Raw genomic sequence first — 22,806 nt, 5'->3', positions numbered from 1 at the left:
ATAATATACTTCCACAAGGTGCCATTGTCTGCCACTACTGCCCCTTCTCCTAAGAAGGACATTGTGAGCATCTCCTCTCTGGAGCTCAGGCCCAGAACAGACCCTGCTCCAGCTAACCTCTCACCTGGCTTGGGGAATGGTTATTAGTCTGATAGCATGCAGCTGTATAAGGTATAATCAGCTCCTACTCCATCAGCTCTTCCAACAAGAGCTGGTGCAGCCCTGAGACAGATTAGAAACTTTTATATGGGTAGCCTTACATGAGTTTTTGCAGCAACAAGCTTCAGTCATTGTGTCTATTTGACTAGTTGTGTTGACATGTGAACTGATTTTAAAAACAAAAAAGAAAAAAAGAAAAAAAAATGGTGTTTTAAAGATGAACTGCTTGATTTCTTGTGGTCTGAAGGGCAGTTTTGCAAGCCTTGCATAAGGTATCCCCAGCAGAGGAGTGTGAATGAAAAGAGACAGCAGTAAGCCCTCCTAGCAAATTTATTCTGGACAGGATGGTAACTGGTAACTACAGCCTCACCCATCATTCCCTGCTGGTTTAATCCCAGATCTGCACTCACCATGTACCTTGAAAATGTTCTCCTGGGAATACTGACAAAGACCTGTGCACTGTCCATGGCACTGGGATGACTCACAAAAAACGTCTGAAAATCCTTTTAGGCAGCCCAGCTAGAAGTGCCTTAACTATTTATGCACAAGGGCCTTCAGGAAAAGAAAAAGTGTCTTTTAAAGCTGAGATTTTCAACAGTACTTGGGCTTTGTTTTGACTGGTAAACAGTGTGTGCAAGAGGAGTAGATCTATTCAGCAAAGAGGTGGTACTGAGCAACCCATGCCAGCTACCCATGTTTCATGACTTGAGGGTTATTTCAGACTAGAGCTTGCCTGGTCCCACGGGCTGGATGATCATTAGTGATCAGAGTATGTTAAGTGTGTTCCTGCAGGTCATCCTTCAGTTTGGTTTCGCCTGCTAGCAATCTGGGTTCTGCACTCTGAGACTGCTCTGAGCTGTAGGAAGCCTTGCCGCAGACCTTCTTTGAAAAGCCACTCAGAACTTTACCTCTTTGAATGTTCAGCCATCTCATTACACTTTGCGTCCTTCTTAGCTGTGTACTTATAACAGCAAGATCAGTTAGTAGTAACAAATATAAATCATGTAGACATTCTAAACCAACGATGTTGCAGACTTAACAAATCAGAGAAATGAGCTTTCAGACACTGAGTTCTAGAAAACCTGCATGTTGCACACAACATTTTTCTTTCGAGATGTCAATCACAAAAAGAATGTAATTTTAGCAGATAAACTTCTGACCTCAACAGCAAACAGAACCCCCAAAAAGTAAATTCTCATCTGTATGTCTGCCAAAGTGAAAAACAATGTGGATTTAAATGAGGTAAAGATCTCACACTCAACACTTGAATATTTTTTTATCTGAATCTAGAATCTATGCATTGCAATGGCTCCTTAATTGGTTCAAAAATGCCTACGAGTCTTAGTGAGCAATGCTTGTACACACAGCACAGCTAAAATAATGCAAAATCTGTTAAAGTCAGACATAAGCCTGGATCAATATTCAGTTAAAAATACATATTTTTCAGATCAGAAAATCCATACTTTTTAAAGCAATGTTGGATCAGCTACACTAATATTCATTATTTTATTTTCTTACATGTTAAACATATAAGCATCTCCTTTAAAGTACAATGTGAAGCGAGTCAGTTTTGTTTTCTCAATAGAACGTACTCTTCACTTCTACCTAAAAGTAAGACTAGGTGTGAAATAACCTCAGATTGGCCAGACTTTACAGATCCTCTGTGCTGAGGACTCAGATGGTCTAAGCATATGAGAGCCAAAAGTAAGTTACAAACTGGAAAGAAAAAGCTCAATTTTCTTCCACAGTCAAAAATCACACCTATTAAATCATAATGACATTTCTTGTTTCGAGTTGTGCCCATTCAGTTGTGTCATGCTAGTCACTGTGTTCCTGGTATTGCTTTTCAGGGAAGTCATTTGAATGGCAGAAGAGTTGCGCAAGTAGCTGGCAGATCTCTCTTGCTGAGCTTTCCTCCTGCAGCAAAGCTGGTTGTTGAAATGTCTTCTAAAACTCTCACTGAGAAAATACAGTGCAAATGGGTTGACACAAGAGTTGCAGAAGCTTAGCACTCGGGCCACTAACGTAACAACCATATGTCCCGTCGATGGATCAATCTCATTGTAATTAAAAGATCGGTACATGTACAGCACGTGGTTAGGGAACCAGCAGATAGCAAAGAAGCCAACAAAAACTAGAACAATTTTTGCCAGACGTTTCCGAGTTTCCATCTAAAAAGATGAAGAGAACACAAATGAACAGCAACGAATAGAATTACTCCACATAACAGACTTAATTAAAACATGTAGCATTTTGCTTTATATTAACTTTAACAACTATCATAAATAAGGCGAGTAAAAATGCTTCCTTCAGGGACTGAATTACTTTTTCTACCTCATTTACTTTCCTTTCCCGCTTTCAGTTTACTTTCAGTGATAGACCCTAGCTGTTTGCAGTTACAGAAGGTTGCTCTTTCTGTGTGATATACACAGCAAGAGTGATTCATGACCCAAGTAAACATTGGCTTTTAGCCTGAAAGCACGCACCAAAGGATGCCATGAAACATAACCTTTCTTGATGAGATCTCGGTGTTTGGCTTGAAACTTAGCTTTAGTTAGAAAGCTATTTAGAAACCATTGGCTTTGAAATGTAGAGACATTACTAGGGTGTTAGCTATACAATGGTACTTACATCCCATTATTTTGCCTGAAATGCCTCAGCTTGCACCTCTCTCCTAGGCAAACCACCAAAACTGCATTGCACAGACTGAAGCGTCTTAATTCCAGGGTAAGGTGAAAGGTGCAGTTAATCTTCAATAATGACATGAAAGAAATGTACCTTAATTGCAGTGCTAAAGTATAATTGGATTACAATGTAGATACTGAGAGTGGCTGAAAAGTTGACATGAAATGAGCCTACACAGTGGTTCCAAACTGAGAGAGGGAGGGAAACTGGCCAGGTAGAATGCACCAAAGGAAGGCAGAAACTTTCTACATATTCCTCCCAAAAGATTTATTATGTATGTCAGGTACCAAAGTTTTGCAGAGGCAGGAAAGTTTTCTGGCTTTGCTCAATTTTCTACCAATTTTAACCTGAAAAATTCAAGTGAATTTATTCTAACAGGGTTTCAAAATCCGTGAAATAAATCTGTAAGATTTCTTGGCTCCGTCTAAACCAAAACCAGTGGGGAATTCACAAAAGATGGGAAAACTCTACCATTTCAGTTTGGTAGGATTTGCACTCAGACAGATTGCAAAGGCAGACTAAAAGGTACAGAGGTATAGGGTGAAAATTACACTTCTGTGCTATGGCCTAAAGAAATGTGATTTGATAGCAATAGTCTGAATTTACTTCCTCTTGCTGGGAGATATGTAAGTACACTGGAATTTTCTGTTCTTCTGAGCCTCATAGATTAACAAAAAGAAAAAAACTAAGTGGAATGAAAAAATATGTTCTTACTTTGAAAACATATGTGCGTTCAGAAACGTGATATAAATTAAATATTGTTTCTATCCTGAAAGTTCAGCCAAAAGGCTCTCTATATTTCACAGGAAAATAAAATAATACATGAAGTGCTAATATGTATGCATTTTTGACAAGAAACAGGCTAGAGTAGAAATGAAATGCTGAGCAAAAAGGACATGAGGGAATGTGGTCTTTCTTTTTAAAAGAATATGTACATGCTTATATGCAAAGAGATTTCAGTGAGTATAAAGGTATTTTCTAAAATATTGGCAGAGAAGACCCTTCCAAATTGTTTTAATGGGCATAAGTATTTTTCTCTATCAATACTAAAGCTTTTGTAAAGTGGTTGAGGCATTTTCACTGCAAAAGCTGTTGTACATATAAATGTTCCTGCTAATGAACAGCCTGTTGCTATCTTATTGCTTCCTGTACCTTACAGGGAAGCTGGCTTTATCCAGCATTTTAAAATGCTTTGTCTCAAAAGTATACAGAATCTATACTGAAAGCTTTACAGCATCTATAATAGTAAGGGTATTAGAAAAGTGCACGAGTTCAGGATTGTATCCAAGAAAGATCTACTGAGAAAGCCAAAAAAGAATCAGTTCATGCTCTGTGTTCATATTTTCAGCACCCCTTGGTCTGAGGAGAACCTTAGATGCCCTAAGAAAAATTTTCCCTGCCTATGTCAGTTTTTTCATTTCCAAGCACAAAAAAATCAGGGAGAATTCTGAAAAAGTTCATGGGAGATTTCTTCCCAAAACAGCTGCCTATAGAGATAGGTGAAGCCACTAGCATTAACTACAAAAACATTGTTCCTCAGTAAGAACACAAGTAATGGCTACACTAACACCACATACAAACACATATTGGTTGATGAGAAGCTCAACATGACCGGCAATGTGCACTTGCAGCCCAGAAAGCCAACCACATCCTGGGTTGCATCAAAAGAGGCGTGACCAGCAGGTCGAGGGAGGTGATTCTCCCCCTCTACTCCACTCTCGTGAGGCCCCACCTGGAGTACTGCGTTCAGCTCTGGAGCCCTCAGCACGGGAAAGACATGGACCTGTTGGAGCGAGTCCAGAGGAGGGCCACGAAGGTGATCAGTGGGCTGGAGCACCTCTCCTACGAGGACAGACTGAGAGAGTTGGGGTTGTTCAGCCTGGAGAAGAGAAGGCTTTGGAGAGACCTTATAGCAGCCTTCTAGTACCTGAAGGGGGCCTACAAGAAAGCTGGAGATGAACTTTTTACAAGTGAGCATAGTGATAGGACAAGGGGTAATGGATACAAACTGAAAGAGGGTAGATTTAGATCAGATATAAGGAAGAAGTTCTTTACTATGGGGGTGGTGAGGCACTGGAACAGGTTGCCCAGAGAAGTTGTGGATGCCCCCTCCCTGGAAGTGTTCAAGGCCAGGTTGGATGTGGCTTTGAGCAACCTGGTCTAGTGAAAGCCGCCTTTGCCGATCGAAAGAGGGTTTGGAACTAGATGATCTTTAAGGTCCCTTCCAACCCAAACCATTCTATGATTCTATGATACACCAATCCTGTTTCTTGTTAAGGATATGCATCGATGGCATTGAATTTATGTTTTTCCTTGCTCGTATTCATTTACATACTGGGCTTAATACTGAGTGTGAAAACAAGGAGATTTTTCAGATAATCCTTAGCTTAGTTCATGCGTGTGGAAACTGAACTAATCCTCTGTGAAATCCAACAATTTGGATGTTATAGTCCCTGTACATTCATGTATAAGTGCATATAGCACACAAATCTTTCATCGGGATGTAAAAAGCAAATTGCTTACCTGTCTTTTGGAATGCTCACTGTATTCTCCAGGGATGTTGTGAGCACTTTTTATTAAACTCTTTGCAATATGATAGTAGTAGATACTAATAATGGCAAGAGGGATAAGGAAATACACAAGAAAAATCAGCACAGAATGGATCTTCGGATGCATATCGTCCGTCATGGGGTATGGTATGCATGCTGTGAAACTGGCATTATTTGTGTCATTGATGTGGGCCAGTTCAGAGAACACCACTTCAGGAACTGATAGGAGCATGGAGATTACCCAGATGGCAATGGCTTTAACGCAGGTCCATAGCACTGCACTGGAGGTCTGGATGTCCATGGGATTTACAATTGCTTTGTATCTGAAATTGATCAAAATGCAGATGCAAATTAAAAGTTATCTTTTCAAATTCAACATGTGATTCATGTCGTACCTTTGATTAAAATAATGTCATATTTTGTTCTTATTTGAAATGTCAACGCATTTGTAATCTTTCTTAAATTTGCTCCTTTAAATCTCTAGCTTCATCTGCATATATACCCACCAGAGGTGGCAAAAGGAGCCCTGGATACAACCTGTGCCTGTAGGTGCCCATTCTATGCCAGCCTGGTGAAAGTGCAGAAGCAGCCATGACTCCTTTCTTTCTTTCCCCAAATCCTCTCAGCAAATCCACCAATGCACATCCTACCTCCATACTTCCACCTCGCTCTCATACCAGCACATGCACACTAGCGTTTGTCTCCTTCCTCGGCTCCTGCAGCCCAGGACTCCCTCCTGCCCGCCACCACGGCTTTCCCACTCTCACATCCACCAGTCCGCTGGGAGCACAGGACAATAATCTGCGTTAACCACCTCTTGCCAGACCAGCAACAACCGCTGCTGCGGTGGCTCTTGCCTTTCCACCCCAGCACCTTTCTGCACATAGATATACTGTCCTGAATGTAATGCCTGGAATATAAGCATCTTCATAAAGTCAGGCAGGAATGACTCCCAACGGCCTGTGCAGAAGTATTAAACTCTTAAAGAAAGTAAACATTTCCACATAAGCAAGTGGAGGCTGCTGCTCTATACTGCGTTTTGGGAAACTGTCTCATAATATATGATTACATATAAACCTTTGCAGAATTGATAATTTCATAACCGTTACAAGGTAAACAGGAAGTATTGCAGAGAATTGAAATATCACACTACAGCAAAGTAAAATAAATTAATAGAAGTAGACTCTAGTCAAGAATTCTTTTATTAAAAAAAAATTGTTGCAGAAGGTGATACAAGATGAAACTTACCACAAGAAAAGGTCAGGTTTAGAAGGCCAAATATACTTTAAGAAAAATATTTCAAGGATACCTTAATGTTTTGCTTAGATTTTTAATTTATTTTGAAAACATTTATTTTCAAAATGTAAGTAAATTATGTTTTAATGTTTTTATTAAAAAATGAACATTGAACAAAACATTTCAGTTTGTCTAAGCTGTGGTAATTTGGAAGGTTGCTTTCTCTGGTGTTCTTTTTTTTTGCTTCTTCAATTTTTTGTTTCTAGTTTTGATTTGATTTGGGATGGTTGAGGGGTTTTTTTGAAATTGCAGAAATTTGGAGAAATGGAAAAATTATTTTTCTTTAATATCTAAAGAAAAGTTTAACAGGTAGAAGGGAGTCAAGGGAGATTCATACTCCAGGTACATAACTTTATTCATGCTAAGGTCTTTCTAGTCAGTGGAGATGTATTTTCAAAGGGTGAATCAGGTTTTAGGTCCATTAAATCACCCTGAGGTGCTTATTTCTCTCTGTCAGCTATACAATGAGGTTAGAGTGAGAAGAACTGTAACTTAGATGTCTCTACTTGGTGATAAAACTCTTTATCTGTGCATGTAGATACATATACATGCATATACAAATATAAACACGTATGGGTATTAACAGGTGTCTAAATACATACCCAGGGTTAGGTTATGGCTAAATATAACATAGTTGCTGAAGGGAATGCTGAGAAATGGAGTTGTGATACCAAATACCCTTTATGGCTGATTTGCAGGGCCTGACAGGTATGTCATAACCCCTCAAAACCTTGAGCAGATGTTTGAGGAATTGTGAATAAAAGCTATATCCCCATGCAGCAAACCAACAGTGGAAATGGCTATGCCATGAAAATGTGTGGAGCAGATCACTGTCTTGGTACCCTAGAATTTTTTTTCTTTGGAGAATATTTGAGTCAAAATGTGCCTTGGAGTTCTCTTTCTCAGGACTGTGATAAATTGTCTTATCACTAAATAATTAAAAATAATGGCTATTTATGTTCATATCTTCTCTGAATTCAGAGAGGATTTTTACTGTGTCTTCACCCTTGTTACACAGCAGAAAATTAAACTCAGTAAACTGTCTCTGTTAATTTATGTTTACCATTTCTTCTAACACACAATGAGCAACTCCCTGGACACCAAGGTGTAAAGAAATCCTTTATACTGCCATGTGAAGGATAGAAGCTTCTACACAAAGCATAAATACTCTCCAGCACAAACTGTGACCTTATTATTCAATAATTTGCTTCCTATTGTTGTTTGCCTTGATTCCATTATATAAAGACAGACCTTCTATTTCATTTCATTAACTGAGGTGACGTCAAGTCCTTACATCTGCTCATTTCTTTAAAACTTTACATTGCTGGGGAAGAGCTGGTTTGGGGACTTTGGTGGGGGGAAGGACGTTGGATAAAAATCATGTTTCATACTACAGCGGTTTTTTCCCTCTCTTTTCCCATTGCAACTATTTTGACCACGGTCCTGTCCCCCAAGACAGTGACCGTGTACAATTAATTGTCTTAGCAGCATTTGGTCTGGTTAATATCTAAACAGGACACCTTTTCAGAAGCCTTTACATTAGCAGAAAATGTGGCATATATTTGCGCCTTGGCATATATTGCTGTTTCAGCAAACAGCATGTCTTCCCCTGAGCTATGACTGACTCCAGGTTGGAAGGCATTGGAGCAGAGTGCCCTTTTTCACAAAAACAGCTGGGTTCAGCCCCAAAAAAACTTCTTCTTTAATCCTATCAAAATTCTACTTGCTACTTCAGCTGACTACCAGATGACACTCTTCTTCCTAGGACTCAGCACTGCACAGTACTCGGTGTCAACGGGAAGAAAAGGCACTAAGTGCTTTACAAAATCTGTCATCTTGTTTACATCTGTGAAAAGATATAGAGTAGAAAGAGACAGGTTACAGACAAAATGGAATGTAAACTGAGTGAAATTAGGAGTGTTCCCAAAATGAATACCCAGCCTCTTCCTTTGTATAAAACCAATGTAAGGCTAAAACATACCACCAACCATTCAAATTACACAGTGCGTATTTTCTATCAATAGAACAACACTGGTATATCAGGGGAAAGGTGCAAATTATTTAGTCAAATTAGCAAGCAAAATCCATCTTTTCCTTTACTTCACTGATGAAAAAAGAAAATTATAGGTTGCCATGAAGATCAGGACATAATTATAAATATGCATTTGGTTTTAATTAAAAGCCTTCATGTAAATTCTGTCTTCTTACATCCTCTATCATTATCACTGCTGACAAAGGAATCCCAACTCAGGAAATACTTTTATAATAAGTTTCCTTTCTTTGGAGCTGTGGTTTCTGCCAACAGACACAAGCACAAACTCACCCATTCTGCAGATATTGGTTTTGTTTGTATAGTGTATTTTCACTATAAAGCAATCTCCTCCCTTCCACACAACCCCCAAAAAAATGATGAAAGAAAGAATAACCTCTTCCTCCAGAGTTATAACATGTTGCTACCTTCTAAACTCCAGTATAGCTTGTCTACTCCTCCCCATCTTTGTTTTCAAAGGCCTTCACAAAGGTATTTCTCAGCTCCCAATTAGTATGGGAAGCTCTACTCCTGTCTCTGCTGAGTCCACAATCCTGTTCCACTCCCACATACTTGACTTCAAAAGAAGCTGCTTCATGATTAGTCCTAAGCTGTCCCTCCATTGCAGTGCTACCTCTTTTTCTAGAGTACTTTTTTGTGATGCCCTTCAAACACAAATTAAAAAGAAAAATCAAAACAACTAGACAATACTTAGGCAGCTACTGGACTATGATTACAGCCTACCATTCTAACCAGAATTGGCTCAATATTTCCTTGCCCTTTCCTTTCCATATCTTGTGTTGTCTCTACTTGAAAATCCTTCAGGTCAGGGACTGTCTTCTTGTTCCTGTTCATATAGCACTTACCATAAATAGCACGCTAATTTATCACCCAGTTTCCTACATGCCATCCCAATGCAAATAAATAAATATAATAATGAAATGTCATAAAACAAGCAGAGACCTAATACAGGCAGGGCAGCTCCATACTACTTTGATTTAATTTGCATTTTAATCCTGGAGCTGGAGGGGTTGGTATCATTGGCTTTATTATAAAGCTTCTGTTTTAAGTGATGTTGCTGTGTCATAGTACTGCATTTCCGGCAAACTAGAGTCATTTATCAAAACCATTTCTGTGTTAGCATTTTATGGTGTCATTGCATGAAGATTTCAAACACAAAAAGACAGCATTTAGCCTAACAATATAGAAGGATATAAATATATCTGAATAGGAAACATGGCTGTATGGTCAATATTTGTTAAAAATACTAATATCGTGTCCCGTTGTAGTCCACTCCACTAAAGTAGAATGAAATTTTGGATGGGGCCAAATCCCCATGTCTCAACTCCAGTTGCATCATTAAGAGGAGAACAATTCATCTAGCTGAAAACCATGTGGAATCATTTGATGTCCAGTGTTGTGGGAACTTCTTTCACAACACACAAACAGTCTGAGGTTCACTTTATTCAATTCTATTCTTTTAAATTCTTGCAATTTAAAGTAGATTTCTTGAAGTTTTTTATAGTTAGTCCTAACATTTTTGTTCTGTGCTTATCTAAGTGCAGAGAACTGTATTCACCGGGAATGAGCATCTCAGAGGTCTGATAGCTGAATATAATGAAGAGTGTTTGAAATGAAGACTAGCAGACCATGTGTAAACACAATTAAAATGAATGCCAAATGCACATGTTCTGTGTTTCTCAGGGGAAAAATCCTAAGATTTTCCTAAGTGGAATGAGTTTTCCCCTCTACAGAAACACACTCTCTTGAGCCAAAAACTATCAATAATGCTTCAACAAAAAAAACCTGATTTAGTCTTTTGGATGATGTTTTCTCCACACGGAAAAGAATCAAAACATAAGTTTCCCAAGATTGGGGTTTTTTTCTGCATGAAATACATTAACCTGTGCTGTCCACCCAGTGTTTCAGAACATAAATTGTCTCTTTCCTTTTCATTTTTTCTTCTCTTGCAACTTCTTTCTCTTGCTACCCACTTCACATTAGCTAATTATATTTCTTACAAGCTAGTACAAATCTTGCAATGCTAGCTTGCTGCCTGCAATCTGGCTTTTTAGTCCCACTTGTCTAAACCCATTTACTTATAACTGCACTAGTTAAAAGTATCATTAGTAATTTGTTCAATTCTCCTCCTGAGAGCAGTAACAGTAAATTGTTTCACTGACTATTATTCAGAAGAGTTCATATATGTCAGTATTCCCGGTAGATTTATATTTAAGTTTAATAATACCACGTTGCTGATGAACATATTTTTACATATCTTAAGACAGACAAATATGTCATCAGCAGAGTTGCAGCTTCTATAAGTTTCTACTGTGAAAAGGAGAGGAGAGGAGAGGAGAGGAGAGGAGAGGAGAGGAGAGGAGAGGAGAGGAGAGGAGAGGAGAGGAGAGGAGAGGAGAGGAGAGGAGGAGGAGGAGGAGGAGAGGAGGAGGAGGAGAAGGAGGAGAAGGAGGAAGAGGAGGAGGAGGAGGAGGAGGAGGAGGAGAGGAGGAGGAGGAGGAAGAGGAGGAGGAGGAGGAGGAGGAGGAGGAGGAGAGGAGGAGGAGGAGGAGGAGGAGAAGGAGGAAGAGGAGGAGGAGGAGGAGGAGGAGGAGGAGGAGGAGGAGGAGGAGGAGGAGGAGGGGAGGAGAGGAAGGCAACCAGGAGCCAAATCTAACAAAAACTTGTGCTATATCTATATTAGCAAACTAAACTGTGCCAGAGCCTATTCTTGGAGGCCAGGTAGCATTGGCTGGACACCCATGACCATCCCATTAGACTCTTTAATCTCCCAATATGAGACCACCACATCCAAACAAGATAGGCAGTTTACTCTTCTGTTGGTAACAGCCCCTGGGCTTGTGTTTAATCTTGAATCATGGCTAGAAAATGTTTAGGGGAATATTGATTGACCCAGGTCAAAACCACACCATGGTGGTGCTCTAACAGTTTGACAAGCAGTTGACTTCTAGCGCTCAGGCCTGTTTTGGCACTGTTGAACATGTTTTTGAGCATATATATATATACACACACACATATATATGTGCATATGAACATATACGCATAGCAAAACCACACACTTTCAGGTGCCTGGTTGCAAGAACACCACCCAGAAGTCTCGCACAATGGCTGGACTACCACTGCCTGCTGTGCCCCTTCTTTCTTGACTTTAAAAGTAGTACTTTATGCAAGTAGTGGTATTTCCCCTGCTGTGCATGCCGGGAGCTCCCCTGACCAGACCTACTCAGTTTGCATCTAAACTTTGTTAGGATCCTGAAACTAAGCACAGCAAAGCTGAGGAGTCTGATGTCCAAGTTGTGTTTCAATAATGGCTGGAGCACATCGAAGTCACTAGCCTTCACAAAACAGCTGTGTCAAAGGCAGCCCCGGTACCTGCCTCTCCAAGAACAAAATGGAGCATTCATTCAGCCAGGGTGTCCAGGAGTCTTTGCCCAGGCCTGCTAGACAATTGCTCAAAATTAACATTTCATCAATGAGGAGAGAATCTTATTCTTCCCAGGCTGCGTCATACAAACCCCTGGACTTAGCATTTCCCACTGGGAAGTATAAGGTAGTTTAGTGTGTGTATTCTCTTGGCTTTTATTGCCTTTCTGGAGCATTTACCTCATTCCAACACTAACTGGGAATTATGGATTTTGGATTCTGCTCACAAAGGGTGGACAGGAGGAGGGGAAGGTCAACACCTAGGTTAGAGAGTAGGCATTGCAATATGTAGCCTAGATGAGCTTACATACTGTTTGGCTTTGTCCCCTAGTGTTCTGTTCTCCATCTAGTCATATTACTTCTTCTTCAATATAATCCTATTGTAAGAAAAAAGATCTTAGAAAACCACACCTAATCTTGTCTTATTCTTTCAGAGTTTATATTCTGAATCTTGAAGGGTCAAAAGAGTTTGATGAAAGAGGAACATTTCCCCAAATGGACTTGATCCAAATCCCATTGACACCCCTGCCTTTAGATTGATGAGACGGGATGCATGCTTATCTGCATATCCACCACATGCTTACTGCATGACTCCCAGCAATGATATCCACACATACTTGAATGAAGAAGATCTCATAAAATCATCTCTGCTGGAGCAGAAGGTCAATAAAAATATCAGTTACAGAAACTAAAATGCCTGAAAGCAGAAATCCCGAGTGTAAAATGTGCTCAGTGCCAGTTTACCTTTACAAAATTGTTGCTGTTACAAAATCATTCCTCCCATTACCTTGATGAATTCACTAATAGTCCATGCAATGGCAGACAACACAACTATTGAGGTCAGACGATTTTCAGAAATGTTACAAGTCAGGAAGAATTAAATAACCAAACCTCTATTAATGTATCTGGAACAGACTTAGATTTTACCATTTGAGAAGCTAGACCCCAAATCTCTAAGTTCAGAAAGCTGCAAGTTCATTTATTTGTTCCAGTATCATAATTTGGAAGGCTCCACTCTGTCACTTGTAAACTTGTTTCCAGTTCAATTTCATTTGCAACTTCTGTTGTAATTTTGCATTTAAATCAATGTACATGGAAAAAAACAAGTACACAACACAGTAAAAAAAGGAACATTAAAAAATCACAGAGGAAAAAGTTAATATAGCAATCTTTAAAATACAAACAATTAAACAAGCTTGGAGTCAAAGCACAAAAATGACACTATGTTAAAAAAAGTACTGTGAAAATTAGTGGGAAAAAACGAAACAACATTTGGGATAGTCATGTGAAGGACAAAAGAGAATCATATGAGATAGAACGATAACATATCAGCATAATCCATTTCTCTCATATTCACACAGACCCCACAATTTTATTTGTATTCATGATCATACAGTGCTGGAAATACACAATTAAATCTACATGCAGCAGAACTAATTACGCCAAGGTTTGTATGGATTGTTTGTCTCATGGTTATTCTCTCTGACATCTGACAAGTTGTGCCAAGTTAATTCCAAAAGACGCTTCTCTTCAATGGGCACCAACGTAGGTTTCCTCTTACCTTCCACAAATTTAATGAACTTGTAAGAACTTACTTGCTATTTGTAATCACACTGTCAAATTGGGCTGAATCTCAGCATGGATTTAGAAGTTACTAGTGGAGGTACACAGGAGGTACACAGGAGCTACACATGTGACTGCATATGCCTTGTTTCATTAGTACATATAAAAAAGACAAAAATAATTTAGCACTAGGAATACATAGTCTGGAAGAACAGTCCTGCAGCAAAACCTATATGAGAAATACACCAGTTCTTCTATAATTAAACTATTTAAAATCAGGGTTCAATGAAATTGTCCCTTTTAGGAAGGATATTTGAGAGATCCATCACTCTGCACATATATAAAAGATATTTATTATTTATTCTCTAACAAATTTATCATCACAGAAAACATGTGAAATCTTTTCCCCAGAGAGAGCATTGGTAGACCATATCTGATCTTTGACGTTATATCTGAGGACCTGCTGAATGCAGACTTGAGGATTCCAACAGTCCAATTTGGATAAACCCATTGCAATGCAATATATAAGGGAATTGTGTACCATGTTATGGGGAGAGACAAACAAAATAAATGTATGAAGATTTACGTTCAGGCCTGCTTGGTAAGAATTCAGCTGGATCTGCTGTTTAGCAGCTATTTTGTCTGCCACAGGCACAGGCTTTTACTGAACTGATCAAAGAAACAGGAAACAAGAGGAATGGTTTTGTAACAGTTTCTCAGGGTTCAGGTTGCAACCTACGAAAGGCTATCGGACACCGGCATTTGCATTAATCAAAGCAAAGTTGGCTACTGCCAGCACAACACAGTCACCGATCAGTGACTAGGATAAACACCACAGCCATTTCTCACTTCGCCATCCTCAGGACTAAGCTGTTTCCGTATTAGTTGAAGAGCAGACACAGGACACACGCACAAAGGCAGGAGTTTAACAGATGTGCGTGTCTGTATGAAGCTTGAGAAAAATTTGCCTAACATGAGAGGAAAATGTTATTTGCTGAGAAATCATTTTCAGCTGTGTAAAGATGGTCATAAGAGGAACTTCTCCAACAGCTGACTAGAATTGCCTGACTTGGACAAACTTACCCTAAAATAGGTAATTCCTTAATCTACTCCAGATATAAAATTTCTCCTGCATTGTTGCATGGGGTTTTTTCCTCATCCCTTTTTTCTTTCTGGAATATTTTCCAGCATATTCCTTTTAGCTGTATGGAATGGATACAAATGAACTAGAACATTTTGCGGTGGGGACAGGGGAGGACAGGCTTCACTGTTTAACTTGACAAAAAGGATTGCTCCTGACAAAATATGTCGGAGTTACAGCAAAGATGTTCTGGAAAGCTTTATTTTGTCAGTCAAGTTTGCACATATAAACTAAAGGGTGCATTGAAAAAAATGTGAGAGACAAAGCTTGCCCAATCTCTCTTAAATTTCTTTTGCTTTGCCTGTTATCGCATAATTATAACCACACTGCCACAGCCTACAGTGAGAGAAACATCTGGACCATCATTTCTTTTAATGTACTTCAGTAAGTCATTCATTCAATACATTTATCTCAAGTGTTAGGGTTTCTAAGAGATATACTTACAGGTTTCATAGTTCTACTGGTTCCATACAATTTTGTTTTCCCATCTACTATATACAGGCAAGGCATTGTTTTTCTCTCATACAGATAGTCTTTCATTTTACCTTTGATTATTTTTTCTTTATTCTTTGGTTAATTACAGGTAATTTTCAGGATTTAATTTAATCCTGCTTTCCTTGTTAAGGCTCTTTAGTCCCTGAATGTCAGCTATTAGAGCTCAAAAGGAAATCATGTCCACTTTCCTGCTTCACCTGCTCACTACATGTAATAAAAAATGAGGATTTTAGAGGTCTCCAATCACTATATTTCAGCCTGAATCAGCACCTGACATAACAAAAAAAAGAAACTTTAAATAAATTCTGAAGAAGAGTAAAAATAAACTTTTATTGAGAGTGATTTTACTAATGAAAAATCCTAAAGGAGTTACTAGGGCACCTTTTCACACTTCTGAATGTCTTCAAAATATTTCCTGAGTCCTCCAAAAAGTAGGAGACAGTAGGCATGCAAACTGAGCCAGAATGGCTTTTGTCATCAGTTGTAGTCAGAAGACAGCACATAGATACTAAACTTGCACAAAACGTTTTTGAGTCTCTTTAGACTTTTAAAAATACATATTGCAATCTTCCAAAATTAAAGCAAATAAATAAAGAAATAAAACAAACAAAGAAACTAAAAAGGATCAAATAGTTTCTATTCAAATCTATAGGATGCATTTTAAGCATCTCAGTCAGGCACTGTATTTAATTATTTAAGTATGAATTTAAATTTTATGTAACATAACAACTCCGTTGTTATTAAGATACAGGAAAGGAGTCATGGCATTAATGAAAAATAACTTTGTTACCTGGTTAATCAAGAATGTGTCTCATCAAAGGTGTCTTTCTGTCACACTTTTTAGGAAGAATACAAAGAAGATGCTATTTCAATTGCAGTAGGGCCAGTTCCTCCACTGTTCAGCTTCACTGTCTTCATTATAGTGCAGCAGGACTGTATTTGAGCTAACACATTTAAACCCCTCATTACAAAGAAAATTCAATCTAGAAAAAGTAGCAGAATTAAATTTAATCCTATTTTTACAGAGCATATAAAAAATGAGGCATAAATGACAGCCAAAAAGAAAAGGAAAGACTATATGGGACAAATCTAAAGCTGTTGTAAGGAGCTGCCATTTATGCCTTCAAAGTCTATTCACCCCAGGTCTCCTGGCATTTTTGGATACAATTGCTTTTCATCAGCATACACAATAATGCAGTGATGGCCAGAGGTGCACACTGTAGCACTCATTCTTAATCCACTGCCTGAGGTTTATGCGTCATCCAGCCCTCTAGCTCTGAAAGGCATCTTGGAAACATCTTTCTGTATTTGTGCTCCACTTTCTTACCCTAGAGTCCTTCCCAGGCACAAAACAGCCCTGTGAAGAGGGTGAGGAGCCCCATGGGCCCAGTTTGCACTCTGGGCTAACTGTGTGGCCCACCATGGACATAAATTGGAAAAACACTCCCTGAAGCAGTGAACAAGTTCATGGTATGGTTCAAGTCAGGCACAGTTCAAACCAGGTTCATCACTGGCTTCTGTCCTTTATGCAGTGAGGAGATGCTGGCACACCTTTTCTTCATGTGTGCCCTGCTGCGGTCCCTCTGGCTACACTTCTCCTCTTACTTCTTTTTTTTTACCCTCCTTATCCAAGATCACACCAAGTCCTGGGACTGTCTCATCAACATCCATTAGTCCTGGCCAAAACTGCAGTCCGTGGCCCCGGAGAAGCGAGCTAGACAGAAGACCCGTTTTTATTTCCTTGTCCATCCACACCTCTAGGAAATGCACCCCTGGCCATCACGCACCAGCTCTGTGGGCACTTTCAGGGTGTGCTGAGTGCTATTGGAGGTCTTCTTCTCTGTGGCCCCTTGTGTCCCCTATTTTTTTTGTTTTGTACATTCTTGTCCCTCAGTTCCTTTCCTTTTTTCTGTTTGTCATCCACTGTAGTTATTAGGTTTTCTCTTTCTGTAATCCACCCTCCACTTTTTTCTTGGTTTTTTTAAACCAGAGAAATATTAAGGTTTCTAGAGGTGGTCTGGTTTCTCTGCAGTAGAGGAAAATCAATAGGAGCAGTGGCCATGAGGGGCAGAGGTGCTGTCCCTGCACGTCTCCTGCGTGGCAGTGAGAGGGGACAGCTGGCTCAGCAGCACCGCTCCTGTGCTGCCTTCTGCACGCCAGAGAAGAGGGAGACTGCACCCTCCTCTGAAGCCAACACACTGCACCGCCAGTGCCACCACTGCATCGTCTCTGCTGCCACCATCCCCACCACTGCCGCTGACCTCCCACCCCGCTCTGCCCCAAAATGTGTGGGGCCGCAGCAGGGCACCGCCACCCACCCCTGGCAGCCAGGCCCACAGGAGCTTCAGGGTGGGAAGGGCTGTTTGACGGGACCAGCTGCTACTCCTGGACAACCTTGGGCAGATCAGCTGTGTGCTGCCAATTTCAATCTGAAAGTGTGCTCTAGGGAAGTCTGGGAAGCACTGTTACAAATTACATATCATGTTTGTACACAAAAAACCCACAAACCAAAACCCAAATAATCTCAGTACTAGATAACGAAGCTTCCAGATAGAAGGTGCGCGTTTGTCACACTGAAAGCACTAGTGATGCTGAGAGAGACTTCCGTGACAAAAAGTCACATGAAATAAAGCAAATTTAGAAAAGATATATATGCAATGAATACTACTTTTTCTTCCTTATGGCTTCAGTTTGTAGGTAACAATCATTCAGAGTTTATTGCTTCTGTAGCCGTTGTTGTTAAATGTACCACATACATGTAATTTGCCATGCAGAGTTTCCACATAAACAGTAAGTGCCAATTACACTGTGGAAACCAAGACAACATCCCTTATTCTAATTCATGCAGGCACACTGTAAAGAACTCTAAATAGTTATAAATCTGTTCCTTAGTGTAATCAATGTCTGGAGTTCTATACAGTCCTGTGGTAATACGGAGTAAAAAGCAGGAAAGGCTTTAATGAGCATATATTAAAACATACTTTGACCATTATCTGTGAAAGAAGGGGTGGCTGAGAAGACATTGTATACCAGACCGAGTATGTACTGGATTATAATGGAGCCTTTTTAGCAATATCACTGCTTCCAAACTGCTAACATCCTATGCTAGATTTGCTTATCTGGAGATAACACTGCCCCCAGCCAGGCCTCGCCTCCTCATCACCTCTTAGGTGCAGGATGCTGCCACCACTTCTGATCTGCCGACATAATTACACATACAGTTTTCCCATAACCAAATTTAGTAAAGATGACAGACATTAGGATCTGGCTACAAATTAGTGCGACAAAAAACCCTGCACACCAGTGCCTCCCCTTTAGTTCAACACAAGTGTTTGTCGTACAAAAAAGTCCAACCCAAACTGCATTGAGAGTCCAGCCAGCTTCACTCAGAGATGACTTGGGCCCCTAGGAGATAAGACACTGGCCTCTGAAGTCAGTGGCTGCTCTTCTGACTGAAAAAGAAATGCGTTTTGTTCTCAGTAACTGAAAAGGTAACTGCAAAGGTTAAAGAAACAGAGTTGTTAAACTCTTAGTATAACCATTTCTGATATTTGTATATACTGTGGACTCCAGAATGCTGGAGGAATGTATTTATTATGAGCTTATATGGTCACAGCACACCATCTGTAGCTGTTTTCTAGGATGTGTAATTCTAAATGCATTCAGTGTAAACAGATTCAGCATTATTACTTCTTGAATCTTTACTGGTATTAAAAGGATACAAAATTATATGGAAAAAGCAAACAATGAATGCTCCAAAGCTATATAAAAAGTAAATGCATGAATCCTTAAACATTAAACCACCAGCATTCCCTCACATTATATTTCACTAGAGATACAATCTCCTCTGCAAATAACTTCTTCCCTTTTCAAATAAGATACCACAATCATGCTTCTAAACAGTGGAAATAGAGCAGAAAGAAAACTGCAAGGTTTGCTTGGCTCTCCAAGGACAGATTTTGACATACTCTTTAACTGAGGTAATCGGAGTTAGAGGTGTTCACTTTAAGGTATGTTTTGCAAGCTCTTCTTCAAAAATATAATCCATTTTCATAAGTTACAAAGTCTTTATACGCAAGTATTTTATTTAGATCCTGATTCAAACACCACTGAAATTCATGGCCACTGAAGACTACTCTCAGGTGGAATCAAACGATTTACTGAACTGGCTACAAAAAAAGAAATAAATTACACTTATACTCTATAAAAGGGGATCAAAAGTTTTAAAGAAACATTACTGTAAGTGTGAACATACACTACTAAACTCAAGCCTTTACATCATGCACCAATGGAATGCATTTGTTCAGCTTAAACCCCAACAAAAGACAATGGGGTAATTGCCATGGAGAAGGAACTAAACATTTTCTTTTCTGGCTAAAAAAAAATGCTTAGTTGAGGAAAGAAGGATAATTTAATTTAATTTGACGTTGTCAATGACACTGCAAGATTTTGTCTTTCAGAGCCTGAAGCACAATTAACAGCCATCCCGTTGCTATAAATCCCTTAAGTACCCATTTATATTAACTGGGAGGAAGAACCTGGGGTCCAACTCTTTGTTTCTTCCTAATTTGACAAGTACCGGAGATGCAAGTATTACTTTCTAATTTGTTTTGGCACATTTTAATTTTTTTCTTTTTTTTTCCTTTTCTATAAGTTCAGAAGAAGCCAAAATGAATAGTTTGAACCAAAAGTTTAAGACTGACAGTTACAATAGAACAGTTTGGTGCCTTCAAATTCCCAGAGCCTGAACTAGTTCTGGCAGTCACCTCTGGTACCTTGCTCTTCTGTTAGGGCACAAATACACACACACACACACACTTTCTCATCAGAAAGAAACAAATCTATTAAAAATGCCTCCGTGCTTGTCTTGGTTTAAGCTGCTCACTGCCTGTTGACATATCACTGTGGCTTGTCGTGGATTGTACTTAGAGTCTAAAACCTTCCTCTAATGAATAAGATTCCAATACACGGGCTGTTACAGGACCATCCCAGAGGTGCGGAAGACAGGACTAAACACAGTTCTTGCAGCTGGCACCCTGGAAGTTGGAGGCTCAGGTGCACCCATTTCCAGACACCCTTTAACTTAAGTTAGTACCAGACTTGCCATCAGTCAGTGAGGGAAGGAGAAGTATGGGCACCTCACAAGTTGGAATGAGGGGATTGCAAAGCAGGGATACCTTATCAGAGGGGTGCTTTACCTTTCATGCCAGCTCCCGCTAGCCTTAGCCCAAGCTGCAGAGGGCTGAGAAGGGGCAGCCGAGCTCTCCTACCTGTCAGCACTGAGGGCGGTGAGGGTGAAGACAGAGACACCAACGGAGGTGAGCTGGATGGCAGGGATGAGTTTGCAGCCCACCTTTCCAAAGAGCCACTCCTCGGAGAAATACCGGGAGGCATCCACAGGCACACAGGTCACTAGCAGCAGCAGATCGCCGGCAGCGAGGCTTGAGATGAAGATGTTGGGCACGCTCCTCATGGCACTGTTGGAGATGAAGATCTTCATGAGGGTGATGTTGCCCAGCAAGCCCACAGTGATGATGAACAGGTAAAGCGAAGGGATCACGCAGCGGACGGCGAACATGGCCGTGCCCTGCGCCGGGGGCAGCAGGGCTGTATCTGGTACCAGCTGGGCACTCCCATTCCCCCCGAGGGGCATTGCCGTGGGCTTGGGTGGCAGCTCTGCCTCCATCCTCCAGTTTCAGGCAGACCGGAGGTCTCCAGTGCAAAGTGCAGTGGGAATGACTGGAAAGCTTCACCTCTCTGCAAGTCAACAAACTTACTCCCCTTTCCCTCCTGCCTTTCTTCCTCCCCCTTTTTCTTTGTCGAGTTTTCTCCCCTCAGAAATGCAGAGGCAGCACCGTCCGCCGGCGCAGTGGCGGGGGAAAATAAAAAATCCCGTGCCGCTCTCTTTCAGCTCTTCGGACAAGCCCTCTCCCGGGGGGCAGGAGGGCGAGATCCTGAGCCTCGGGGGCAGCGACCGCCATCGGGACAGCAGCCCGCCCTCGCCAGCAACCCAGGGGCGCCGCCGCGGCGGAGGCCCGGCCCGGCCCGGCCCGACCCGACCCCGCCGCCGCCCCGCGGGTGCCGGGGCCGCGCTGCCGCCGGCGCTGTCCAGCGGCGCCGGTGCTGCTCGCCCCGCGGCCGCCAGCGCCGGAGGCGGGGACGAGGCGCAGCCCAAGCCGGCTCCTTACTCCGCAGCCCCGATTTATACCTGGGGCTGGGAGGAGCCGCCCCGCCTCTCCTCCCGCAAGCGCCTGTGCCCGCGCCCCAGCCCCGAGTCGCCGGGGCGGATCTTGCGCGGAGGGGAGACGCGGAGCGCGGAGCCGCCGCTGTCCCGCGGGGTCCCAGCCCCTGGGCGCGATGCTGACGGCTGGAAGCGGGGGGGCGCGGCGGGCTCCCGCCACCGCTGCCCTCCGCAAGCAGCCCCCCGAGAGGGGCTGCCCGGCGAACCGGAGAGCTGTCTGCCACGTCGGGCGGGATCGCCTCTGGGAAACCCCGCTTCCAGCATCTTACCCAGGTGAAACCACGGCGCTTTGAAATACAGAGTGATGGGGAGCGAGGGACTTGGAGATGAAGAGATTTTATTCCTGTCATCCAGCTGTACGTTCTGAATAGACCCTCCTCAAAGGCATCAGCTGCCTTTAAAGTTTTAGGGTTGCATTTCACATTAGCCTCGACTATGGAAATGGGGACAGGTGATATGTTTTATCCACGACTTACTATGCAAATGGTGTATCACAGTGGACAATAAACGTTGTTTGCCTCTTCAAAGTGTAGCATTTGTCCCTAGTGTTGCTTGCTTTTCAGCGAGGTAGTATCTTTTACTTCCTCGTGTCTGCACATGGATAGGCTTTCCAAACAGCTCCATCTGCTTCCAGCAGAAGCTATGAATGCAGGTAGCAGTGCAAATATGCTGAAAGAGAGGCAGGCCTACTGGACTGAAGTTTTCAAGATAAAGAGAAGGCAGAGGAATAACAGCATTTGCCAGTAACATTCTCTACGGACTGATTCTTTCCCTTCCTCTTCTCAAATGGGAGGATGTATGATTTTGCAATGAACTCACTTATTCATATTATTAAAACAGATCTCTTGAAGTCCTGTGGGTTTATGATAGGCATATGGAGAAAGCAAATGAATGCACGGAGGACTTGCTGAAGTGGGAGAAAGAGTTCGACCACTGAAATACCAGAAGCAGAGCATGTCACATGTGCAGTAATATACAGCCTGTCCATGGCATGCTGTCCAGTGTAGGAATTAAATTTAAAAGACATCAATGATTTATTTTAAATAACCTTTTAATAAGATTATCAAACAAAAAGTATTACTGCTTCTTAAAAATTGCACCTCTTTGTATCCATTGATTGATCTTTGTGGCCCTTCTCACTTCCCTGAATATATAAATGTGTTAAAGTTGTGTAAATTACTATTTCATATAATGCTGATTAGTT

At 41.2% G+C, this 22,806-nt stretch overlaps 1 protein-coding gene across 1 annotated transcript; it reads right to left on the bottom strand.

The window, feature by feature from the left end:
• Positions 1-1,928: 1,928 nt before the first annotated feature.
• Positions 1,929-21,047, bottom strand: NMBR (neuromedin B receptor). Its single transcript, XM_009460812.1, has 3 exons — positions 20,632-21,047; positions 5,368-5,716; positions 1,929-2,330 (listed from the first exon to the last, which is right to left on the bottom strand). Exons 1-3 carry the CDS (start codon positions 21,045-21,047, stop codon positions 1,929-1,931), a joined length of 1,167 nt encoding a protein of 388 aa, XP_009459087.1.
• Between the last annotated feature and the right edge of the window lie 1,759 nt (positions 21,048-22,806).

This window comes from Nipponia nippon, unplaced genomic scaffold, assembly GCF_047370975.1.
Source record: "Nipponia nippon isolate SJK-2023a ecotype South Korea unplaced genomic scaffold, ASM4737097v1 scaffold_4, whole genome shotgun sequence".
NCBI classification, from domain to species: Eukaryota; Metazoa; Chordata; class Aves; order Pelecaniformes; family Threskiornithidae; genus Nipponia; species Nipponia nippon.
Note: the sequence above shows the minus strand (reverse complement) of the source record. Positions and strands in the feature narration are given on the sequence as shown.

What these genes read in the sequence shown, in the direction of transcription:
- NMBR (XM_009460812.1), bottom strand. Translation starts at nt 21,047, where the DNA reads ATGGAGGCAGAGCTGCCACCCAAGCCCACGGCAATGCCCCTCGGGGGG. An exon ending in ACCGCCCTCAGTGCTGACAG is followed by an intron (nt 5,717 to 20,631) that starts GTAGGAGAGCTC and finishes GATCAATTTCAG; the next exon opens with ATACAAAGCAATTGTAAATC. An exon ending in GTGAGCATTCCAAAAGACAG is followed by an intron (nt 2,331 to 5,367) that starts GTAAGCAATTTG and finishes TCATCTTTTTAG; the next exon opens with ATGGAAACTCGGAAACGTCT.